The sequence below is a fragment of the Vollenhovia emeryi genome, unplaced genomic scaffold (assembly GCF_000949405.1).
Source record: "Vollenhovia emeryi isolate VEMERY1.0 unplaced genomic scaffold, V.emery_V1.0 DF939144.1, whole genome shotgun sequence".
NCBI classification, from domain to species: Eukaryota; Metazoa; Arthropoda; class Insecta; order Hymenoptera; family Formicidae; genus Vollenhovia; species Vollenhovia emeryi.
The window spans coordinates 2,313,411-2,325,129 of NW_011967222.1; the positions used below are offsets into that span (position 1 = coordinate 2,313,411).

General features: G+C 49.7%; 1 protein-coding gene across 2 annotated transcripts in view; it reads right to left on the minus strand.

Moving 5' to 3' along the window:
• LOC105566605 (dual 3',5'-cyclic-AMP and -GMP phosphodiesterase 11) overlaps nucleotides 1-11,719 on the minus strand; it is a 29,660-nt gene that overhangs the window by 11,655 nt on the left and 6,286 nt on the right. Inside the window, exon 1 of one of the 2 annotated variants that reach the window (XM_012020748.1) lies at nucleotides 8,548-9,654. The exons of the other annotated variant lie outside the window; for it this stretch is intronic. Within the exon in view, the coding sequence (XP_011876138.1) occupies nucleotides 8,548-8,587 (40 nt within the window). The 5' untranslated portion in view covers nucleotides 8,588-9,654. Of the gene's footprint in view, nucleotides 1-8,547; nucleotides 9,655-11,719 lie in introns of those variants that run through there. 2 annotated transcript variants of the gene reach the window in all.

The window sequence follows — 11,719 nt, forward strand, 5'->3', positions numbered from 1 at the left end:
GGATTCTATCTTGTTATCTTATTGATTTTTTCCCATGAAACTTACTGTCTCTTCCAAAAAGTCTCCAAAAGTTTTCGACCGGTTTGTCGCTCCAAATCCATCAAGGAAATATCAATTACAAATTGCCCAGAAATTCACAATTTGACGAAAATGCAACAGAGGACACTTTGTACGTCGCGTATGAACAGAATCGCAAACACACCGCGCGACTGGAAGGAAGCGGGACGTATTATCACGAGACCCTGCCCAATTTCCGCGTTTCCATACGCGGTGAATGTTCTTTTTGTCACGACGATCGATCGTGCGGACGGTTAGCGCACAATCGCGACGAATACATTTTAGGTTTAACGAGTCCCCCCGCGAACGTCATTGCTCTCGCCGCTCGTCGGTGACGACAGAGGGTACGCGATAATCATTACTACGAAGATAGTGGTGGCCAAACAACTGGAATTGAAGCTTACGCTAAGCTATACAGTCGGCTGATAATCGCGCGCGTCGTAAAACCCGATTAAATTATCTATGCGGCAAAACTCATCTCGACAACGACGTCCCGTCGCTCGCGCGCTGCTCGCGGCGACGCGTTTTCGCTAATGCCGGCTCGAGATTTCAAACACCTCCCGTCCGCGACTCCCATTCGCGATTCGACAACGGGCTTTCTACGGGGGACTCGGAGCAATTTTCAAGCGACGGCTTCCAAATCGCACGAATTCGTCGGCACGCGCTGTTTCGGCGCGAACACACACTTTCCCCCATCGGAGCTTTCTCCTCGTGATCGATCACACATTTTCCAGCGGACTCACGTCGGGCGGTCACGAAGATCACCGCGAGCGTACCATTTTCGATCTTTTCACTTGGTTACACAAGGCTGCGGCTCGCTGCCAGGCCATGCTCGGCCCGCGACGGAGGCTGTGGACGGTTCAGGTGAACGCCGGACGACGGTGCACGGTGTCCACGTTTCTGCGTCTCTCCCTCGAAATAATCATCCTTCTTCTTTTCATTCCTCCCGGACGCGCGGACGACGCTCTCGCGTGACGGACGGCACCGTCTATGTGTGTATGTGCGAAAGGCGAAGTCACACAAAAGGCGAGCGCGATGTGTGTCGCGCGGCGCAACGCTGGCGTTTCGCACGCTTGCGGCGAGCGGCATGATAGCGTCGGAAAGCCGAGAAACCGACCGACCGACCGACCGGCCTTCACGAGCCTCGCCTCGGCCCGATGGCGCCAAGCTGACCTATCTGCTCGCCACCGATCTCGCCTGTCTCGCTTTTGCTCGGCCAGTCGCGACCGGCCCGATCGATCGCTCGTTCTCCGTCTATGAATTCCTCCAGGATCACACAATGCTAATGCGGCTCATTAAGCGCGATCGGTCAGCGCCAGCGCGGATTTTTCAGATTCCTCCGTGCGAAAGGGGGGAACGCGTAAATGCGAATATATGTGAAACTAGCGCGAGCGCCGTTCCGCGAGGCAAACCGGTCGACTAGACCCCGGGACTCCGTGGAGTCGAATTTTTCAGAAATTTCCGACTGCCGTCACCTTGAACCAGTTACCGAGCTCCGGAAACGGTGCCCCGCCCGCGTTGGGATCTCAGGCGGAAGGTGAGCGGACCATTACTTTCCGACGAGGATCGCCAGGTTACCCTCCGGGCGCCGCCGAATCTCGACAATGCCGCGCAGCGAAATCGAAAGACCGAAAACTCGCGGAGGCGCAAAAAGACCCCTTGTTATTCGTACGCCAATCGATCGCTTTAATTCCTCCCGTTTGGAGAGCGAGTGAGCGATTGAGTGACCGAGTGAGTGAATGTGTGTGTGTGTATTTAAGAGAGAGGGGGAGAGATTTAATGGACTCATATTCGGACACTGATTCTCGATGACGTAAACGACAGCGGACGAACCAGTTTCCCAGAAAGCGGAAGCGGCTCGAAACCGCGTGCTCGGGCCGTGTAATCGCGATCGAGGCAAGGTCGAAGGACCCGAAAGAAAGGTGGAAGGACGGTAAAGGCGAAAAAAGGATTTATCGTCTTTCGGCGGGGCGTCGATCCCTCCACGTTCCTCCCGGCGTTCGCGTTCGCATTCGCGTTCGAATGTGCGCAACGCCACTGAGAGGCCACTGAAACCTGCTCCGCGGACCGGTCGCCGGTTCTTCGTTTTCTGACAGCACCAGACTCCCTCTTCCCCCCCCCCTACCCGCCCCCCTCCATCCCCCCTTTACCCCCTCGCCCGTAAAGTCCGCGGACTTGGCCAGTGCTACCGTCAAGTTCAATGCTACCGTTCTTTTTCTCTGCGAGTCCGTACGAGAAAAATAAGTCTGCATGCACGCGCTATCCCGGGCCCGTTTTGTGTTGCTCGCTCAAGCTTCGCTTGTGCCCCACCGTCCGGTAATTATTAACGTTAATCGACGTCGAATCCCCCCGATTTCTGAACGACGTGTCACGAGCGCGAGGCGTACGGGAGACGCTTACGTTTCGCGATACCGTCGCCGATCACCCGAGCGACTTCTATAGACGTAACGAGATTCAACGACGCGACAAGCACTCTGATCCTACGAGAAATCGACGTTGCAGCCGCGCGACGGAATTTTTATCGAGATCGTCGAGCGTTGTTCTGGACGCTTAATCGCGCCTCGTTGTCCCTCCTCCTCCCCCCCCTCTCGTTATTCTCGTTTAAATCGCGACACATTTGAGATTCCCTTCCGAGACCGATGTCGAGAGTGTCTTCGTCTCCACCGAGTCGGTCGGTTCTATTTTCGGAAGTTCGACGTAATCAACGGGGTTCCGTTTATCTCGCGTGGGATTTTCGAGTCGCGGATACATTCGAGGAAGAGCCCGGGGTATCGACGAGATTCCGCGAAGAAGGGGGGGGGGGAGTGTTAATTTTACAGAGATCGTGCAAATAATCGGGGCACATCGGACGATACGAACGACGCCGGGTCGGAGGAGAGAAACGTAAACAAATGTGCGTCAAGGGTAACTGGGGCTAGGTTCCGGAATTTATTCGCAGAAGAAATGTATACGCAAATGTCCGGCTCTCCCGGAGGAGTTGCAAGTTGATTGGTTTTGTGGCCTTTAACCAAAACGACTTTTCTGTAGGAGCAAAAGCTGCGCGTGCAACGATGGACAGAATGACCGCGACTTTTTTAACGCTGAGAAATATTTCCGTCGGATAAACCAATTAAACGGTGTTTCCGACGGTTAATTCTTCCGATTGACTTTTCCGATTAAATTATGTAAATAGCCGACGAAATGCAGTTACCGATGAAATCCGATGGAAAAGTCGATCATACAATTTAATCGGATATATCCGTTTGTTATTATATAACATAATTGGATTATCCGATCGTATTTAATCGGATATTGTTCTCAGTGAACGAGCTTAGAAACGCGCATGTAGATTTAGAGTGTCGACTCTGTATCTTACACCATTGCGAGAATGCTAAAAGTGAGTGGCTTCGTCTCTTTCCAGCCGTCCCCTTAGAAAGAGACAAAGCCGCTCACTTTGACATTTTTATGTAAGAATGAAAGAAATGTCCGATTAAATATAATCGGATAATCCAATTACATAATAACAAACGGATATACCCGATTCAATTGTGTATCCGATGAAAAATACGATCGGTTTTCACGATCAAATTGCATCGGGTGTATCCATAATTTAATCGGAAAACGTAATCGGAAAAATTAACAGTCGGAAACACTGTTTCATTGGTTTGTCCGAAGGAAATTCCTCGCAGTGCACCATATTATGGCCCGGTTTTTCGTTTTCCGGTATCAATATTAGGTCAATATTCTTATTACATTGTTAAACATTGGCCAATGCATTTCCAATATAAATCTAATATTATAACTAAAGGGTTACATCAACAGTAACTGGCACAATATATTTCTCAAATGTTACACGACGTTTCGACCAGTAGAGCACTGGTCCTTCTCAAGTGTCACCCATTAAATGTGACAGCAAGAAATCTACAAAAGAATTAAATTGTATAAGTTCAAATACAGAAGTGTGTACAATATAAGAACGCAACCGCGTCGCAGAAACTTACAGGTAGCATATCAGAGTATCCAGTTATAAAGAGGTACATAGTTAAGAAACCAAGTCACTTAACACAATAAATCTAATATTATATAATTATTATCGTGCAATATTTGCATTTATTCCATGGCTTTACGTTGGACAATATCGGCCAATGCATTTCTAACGTGACCAACATTGGACCAATGTTTAGCCAATGTTTAGCCAATGCACTGTGCTACTAGGATACCTTCGAGCTGAAAAGTGAAACAAGAGTTCCGCCATGTCATGTTAGGTAAATAAAGTAGCGTGTGTGCATCGGTGTGTCACTGACACACAGTACTTTGTGCACCTAACAAGACCCGGTGGAATTCTTGCCTCACTTTTCAGCTCGAAGATAGCAGTCTAGTAGTATACAGAAATCTGTGCATGCACCCGAGAAGAGCTTGGGAGACCGACGGGAGCGCGCGCCCTTTTTCACGACGAACTTTCCTTCCAAGGGGAGGAGGAAGACAAGCTTCTCGTCTCTCGTCCGGCTCCACATTCGGCGTGCGTCGAGGTAGAGTCGTTAGGCGACGCGAGAGACGGCGCGACACGCAGCTATATTAAACCCAATCGTCGCGCATGTGCGTATGCACGTACGCACGCACTCACGTACGCACGCACGCACGCACGCACGCGAGCGAGTCGCGTCGTCGGTCGTGCGGGTCGTAAAGCGCGCGGCGCACGTATCGCGACTTTATAGCGCCCCGGCATGTCACACCTTCCAGCTGCTTTCTCCCGGCTCTTCCATCACGCGAACGTTCCGTCGTACAGAAAAGTTATCCCGATTACGCAAAGTTATTTCGTGAAAATGGACTCGAGATCTCGAAAGAGAGCGAGAGAGACAAGGAGAAACAGAGAGACAGTGAGACAGATCGACAGAGAGACAGAGAGAGAGAGAGACAGAGAGAGTGAGAGACTGACTCGAGCGCAGTACTTTGTAATCTGCGGCCGCGATTCCGCGTCTAGACAGAGTCGAGGAGCGCGTCGAGGAGCGCACCGAGGGGCGAAGAGCAACGCGTGCTCGCGCATCGAGGACGAAAATCGCACGTCATCGCGCGAGGAACCTGTCGTTTCTCGTAATCTGCCAAGTTACGCAACGAAATAGCGGCAGTTACCTTGGCCAATGCAAATACGCGTCGCGTCGTGTATTCGCCTCGGCCGCTGCAATCGGTATAATGTGCCGTAAAGAACGCGCCTGGGATCCCTCGCGATCAGGTCAGTTGCCGTGTGGCCGATTCGGCGAGAAGGACAAAAGAAAAGAGTAGACGCGCCGTAGGATTCTTTCGGTTTTTTTTTCTTCTTTTTCGGCTCTACAGTATTTCATCCGTAAAGATCGCCGTCTCGAGCGGATCTCGCGAGATTGCGGGCGCGTTCGCGATATTAAAGATCGATGAGATTTTTCGCGACTGCATTATGTTTCAGTTCAAGTGATTTTTGACTCCTGCAAAAGTTAACACGTCGTTTTCTGTCAACAGTTTTTTTTCTTGCGGGGAGGGAATCGATATGTCCATTTTTGGACACCATCTATCTCCCGCTTACGTTTAATATAGCGAAACTCACAAAATCTCGTCCGTCTCTCGCTCGCTTTTTTTCCCCCTTTCGGGCGGGAGCACACGTGACGCAACGGCGCGATAAGATTTGGTCATCGATGACACGGGTGTTGTCATTTTGTTTTGAGATAAGTTGGAGAGTTGTCAATACAATTATCTGCCAAATACGTAAATAAACAGTCTCATCGATAAACGGGACGCGCGATACCGCGGGGCTAAGTGCGCGATGGAAATTTCGTTTCAAATTCGCAGATTGTAGCTCACGCCCGCGATAAGTCTTATCGTCAACTGAGAATCTTATCGTGACATTAGCATTCGTGCTAAATCGACAGCGAGACGGGGGGCTCGTGCGTTTAACTTTCCTTCTTTCCGCGGGCTCGACCCCAAACGCCGCGATTTAAACGCGCGTGGATTTTCCTCCGCGCGCGGTCTCTCGCTTTTCCGCGCGCCGCCAACTTTTATTTTAGGCGCGATGACGATCGGCGCGGACGTATCGCTCTCGGCCGCGCACGTGTATTGTGTGCACACGTAAGCTCGACGAAGCGCGTCTACGTTTACGTTCGAAAAGATATCGCCGGATCGTCGAACGGGCGATAACGCGAAACGAAAACAGCTGCGCTAGCGCCTCCGCGGGGCGCGTTGCGCATCGGCGCGCGTGAATGTGTGGGTGGCATTTCGACGACGTTATACGCGTCTCTTTCTTCCGCCCGGAATTCGTCGTCGGCCGGCCGTCGTTTTCCGCAACGCGGGGTCTCGAGGTCCCGGTAGAAAAAAGTCAATTTACATTTTCTGCCTGACCAGAAAGAGGCGACGAACGAGTGAATAACGAGAATGACTATGTGTTTATTTAAAAACTGAACGCGCGGGCGTTCGATTTTTCACTCAGTGACTCCAATATTTTCTCCAGTTAATTTGGACCCTCGGGTACGTGGACTGCGCGAAGGGGTTTCTCGTTTTGGAAGTAATATTCAATTTTGAAGATCCGCTCGCGCGCAACGACCGGACGGTCAAACCATAGGTATTAGGCTAATATTACATTTGTCGTACGACAAATTGTTCAAGCGTGTTGATTGGCTGCAGAATAGAAAATTTCTAGACACTCGAGAATTTTACTGTCCTGCAGCCAATCGACGCACTTAAAAAATTTGTCGTACGACAAATTGGTCGATCATGTCCATTGGCTGCGGAATAGATCATTTCTAAAGACTCAAGAACTTTTCTATTCTGCAGCTAATCGACATGCTTGAAAAATTTGTCGTACGACAAATGTAATATTAGGCTGAGGCTGGTATTACATGTGTCGTACGACACATTTTTAAGAACGTTGGTCGGTTGTAGGATAGAAAATTTCTAGATACTTGACAACTTTTTACTATCCTGGAATGAGTCTACCGGCTTGAATAATTTGTCGTACGACAAATGTAATATTAGGCTAAGGCTGGTATTACATCTGCCATACGACACATTTTTTAAGAACGTTGGTTGCAGGATAGAAATATTCTAGGTACTCGACAACTTTACCATCCTGGCACTTTACTATTCTGCAGCCAATCGACGCGCTTGAAAAATGTGTCGTACGACAAATGTAATATTAGGCTAAGGTTGGTATTACATCTGTCGTACGACACATTTTTGAAGAACGTTGGTTGCAGGATAGAAAATTTCTAGATACTCCACAACTTTACCATCCTGGCACGAGTCAACCGACTTGAAACACTTGTCGTACGACAAATGTAATATTAGCTTAATAGTAGTATCCACTCTCTGTCGGCCACTTTGATCTTTGCGGTCCCGCGATCACGTGGTATTCCGCTATGTGTTTGGTGCAAATCCAAGAGCTCGATCGTGAATCCTTTTCTGTAGCGTGAACTCGTGAAAAGTGAAAACTTTCATTGACGAATGTTGAATTCTTCAATGAAATTTTTCCCTTTTCTCGAGTTCACGCTAGAAAAAAAGATGCATGATCGAGCGCCAGCAGCGTATGTGTGTGTGTACTTAAAAACTATACTACCCCGCATACAACTTTTCTCCCATTGGCTGCATTTGCTGCAGATGTCGGATGCGCAGAAGGGCTCGACGCAAAACAAAACAAATAACGGAGTGAACCTACTAGTTGTACTATGGTTAAACGATTCCCGAGACGCGCATCCGCGTATACGTGCGGCGACGCGGCGGTCAGCTCGACTACTCGGTTCCTAACAAACCTCAAGCACCGCAAACACAGCGTTGGTCCCACGATCGCGCCCTGCGTGGCGAAAAAAAAAAAGAGCGGTCTTGCGTCGATCGCCGGCGTAATTTTGCCGAGACAATTCGGGAGCGAAAGTCGACCGCGAACGTACGAGGACTTTCCACCCGGGCCGTACGAGTTTAGCCGAAACCGAATAAACCTCCACCTCGGCGATCGCGCTGCGCATTTTCCCGGGACACCGGGGATCAACGACTCCTCGCGAATCGCCGGCGATTCGTCCGGATAATAGCGCTATCGCGAACAGCTCTCGCCGGCGCGCCGCGCGACGGAGTCGCAGGTTTTCCGCGATGTCCCGTGCAGCCTAATCCGACCTGCTGCGCCCCGTTCGTTATTACGCTATTACGACCCGGGGGCCCCTAATGGGGGCCCATGCTGCGCACGAGGGAATCACGCCGCCGCGTAATGCACACGCATCGCCGTCCCGTCCGTGTTACGCATACAGATGGGACGTGAGACGCGCGCGCGCGCGTTCAGCCGTCGCGTCGCGTCGGCCTAAACCGTCGCCCCGTCCATCACGCGCGTTCTCGCAGCTCCGAGATGCTCCGAGAGCGGCGAGCGGAGCGGCGACTCTTTCATCGCTATTTTGCGCGCACGCGGGAGAGACGGAGAGAGAGAGAGAGAGAGACAGACACAGAGGGGGAGAGAGGGAAATTATTATTATTAGTAACCGGCGGAGAGTCCGGGCGCGCGAAACTTACATTGATCGAATATCTTAAGCATCGCTTTCTTCAGCTGCATAGTCGCGTCAGCGAGCGCGGCGCGGAATCGCCCCGACGAGGAAACAATAACGATACACAGTGCACGACCTCTCGTTGCCTCGCGCGGTCAGTCCGGCCACTCCAGTCCATCGTCGATAAGGCGAAACCTTCAAAGAGCCAGTGGCCGTCGACCGACAACAGGACGCTGCATCTCGCCGCACGGCGCGGTCGCGGTCGCCCGGCGGCGAGTCGACATCCTCTCCTTCCTTCTCTCCTTTCGCTTCCTCTAGGTCAGCACGCTCGCGTGCGCGCGTGTACGTGAGCGCGCGCGATGCAACGTTCGACTGGTACGCGCACTACTGGCTACCACCACCAACAACACCGGCCACTACCACCGTTAGCGGGGAAGTCGTCGTTCCTCGTCACTTCCGGCGGGCTGGAATCCGCACGATGAATGAACTCGTTCGCACAATAATACGTCTCCCACGTACGACCTCCTCCCGGCGGAGGGAGGCGCAAATTCTAGGCCCGAATAACACCCACGTGGCCGAGGCGCGAGGCGCGAGGAGACGGCGGAGTCGAGCCCGAGCGGGGGGGTTACGACTCTCCCCCTCCCCCGGAGGTGGTTGCGATTCTCATTAGCCAATTCAAATTCCGCGAAAGCTTCCGCCGGCTACTCCGGAAGTCGACCGCGCGCGCGCCCCGCGCGGCGAGCCGATTGCGACGCGGAAAAACCGGGAGGCCCCAACTCCGCGCGGTCCCGTCACGAGCCGCTTCCTTTATCCCCTTTGCAATCACAGCGCGAGGTCGCGGAGGGGATCGCGGTAGGACCTGGCGGTGCGCACCGTCGCGAGTTTCGCGATCTCACGGTAGCCATGCGTCGACTCGCCGCGATATCCCGGAGTTCAACCGCGAGATTCGAGTCGGTTTTGTCAGCGGACACCCCGGGGGTCTCCGGCTCCAGGCGCGAGAGCACGTATCTCTTCCAGGGAGGCCTCTTCCAGACGTAGGCGAGATCTCCCTCTCGCCTTTCCCGGCCGCCGCTGTTCCCGGCTGCGAGAGACGTCGGAGGACTCGCGGCGTGTCCTCACCGCGCGCGAGTTTAGTTGCGACTGTTAAGAGTCGAGTTGAGTAGAATCGACTTGAGTTCAGTCGGAGTCGCGGCGCGTTGCAGCGCGACGTGACGCTCCAAACAAGAGGAGAAGGGGAAGGGAGGGGGAAGGGGGAAGAAAGAGAGGAAGAGAGAGAGAGAGAGAGAAGAAGGAGGAAGGGGAAGGAGAGGGAGACGAGGTTTCTAACGTCGCTACCGCACGTCTCTATTTTCGGAGCAAATCAAACTATCGGGGAATCGCAACCAAAATCAAGGGGGGGCAGGATGACGTGTACGCTTCTGGCTTATCTCGGGGTAACACGAGCCGTGTTGTAGCGGCGACGCGAGCGAAAATTACACCCGCGTTATTTGTATACGGGCGCGCAAACGAGCCCCGTGCAGCGGCGATAGGAAAAAGTTTTGTCGATCGCGAGTCAGTCCGCAGAGATAAATACCCCCCTTTTATCTCGCTTCGTTATACATAATACGTTTGCATCGTCACATTCGCGCGATAACTACGCGCGTGTACGAATGCGTGTACGAATGCGTGTACCCGTGCACGCGTCACCAGATAGAAGGAGGGAGGGACGCGGAGAACAAAACAAAAAAAGAAAGAGAGCTGAAGAAGCATCCGCACCAGCCAGACCTTGTTACGCTCAACCGAGTTGTCTCGGTCGTCCGTTTTATGCGGAGAGGCGGGGTGGATGCGGATAGACTTACTTAAGATATCGACGAATGTCCACAAACAATTCTCACCCCTTAAGAAAAAGAACTGATTAACATCAGTAACTGATAATGCTGAATCGGTAACTTGTGGCGTTCTATCAGTGACTGATTACGAGAATCAGCTACTGGTAATGTTTCTCAGTCAACGTCCAGTTTTAGTGACCGGTTTCTACATCGCTCTGAAAAACTGGTTAGACAATGATTGTTATCGTCGGTAACTAAGTGCTAATCAGTAACTAAGTATTGATCTGCATTTAGTTACTGATAATAACAGTCATTGTGTAACTAGTTTTTTAGAGTGATGTAGAAACTGATTACTAAAACTGGACGTCAACTGAGAAGCATTACCAGTAACTGACTCTTGTAATCAGTCACTGAGAACGCTACAAGTTACCGATTCAATATCATCAGTTACCGATCCTGCTAATCAGTTCTTGTTCTTAATTGGTAATTTTTGTTACAAAAATCACTATAGCCAGTGTAGGTCGTTAAAACTTAAGAAAATTTGGTTTCGAGTTTCTGGCGATATACAGGGTGATTCAGACCACCCGTACAGCCCCTTTATTTCGGAAATAGAACATTTTAGAGAAAAATGTTTCAGGCAAAAGTTATACGGTTTTAAAAGGGCTATATAATGAAAAAATAAATTTTCGAAAAAATAAATCTTTTATGGTTATATGGAGGTCGCTGTCATTTTTTTAAATGGAACTCCCTATTGTTTATTATACTATCTTATTCTACTAATTAATATGAACAACTTTTGTCTGAAACATTTTTTGATTTGCCTAATACTTTTTGAGACATTCAAGACAAAATTTGTAACTTTTTACATATTTAGCTTATAATATCTCGATAACTGTTTGTCGGAGGGAAAAGTAGTACAGGACTTTTTTTACTTGATTTAGTCTCAGGAATATGCTGTTGCAATGGTGTTTCAATTATTGAAAATTTTTGTGTATGTAAATTTTATGTGTTACAATACATAAACCATTGCAATAGCATATTCCTGAGATTAAATCAAGTAAAAAAGTCCTGTACTACTTTTCCCTCCGACAAACAGTTATCGAAATATTATAAGCTAAACATGTAAAAAGTTATAATTTTTCTCTTGAATATCTCAAAAAGTAGTAGGCAAATGAAAAAAGGTTTCAGACAAAAGTTGTTCATATTATTTAGTAGAATAAGATAGTATAATAAACAATAGGGAGTTCCATTTAAAAAAATGACAGCGACCTCCATATAACCATAAAAAATTTATTTTTTCGAAAATTTATTTTTTCATTATATAGCCCTTTTAAAACCGTATAACTTTTGCCTGAAACATTTTTCTCTAAAATGTTCTATTTCCGAAATAAA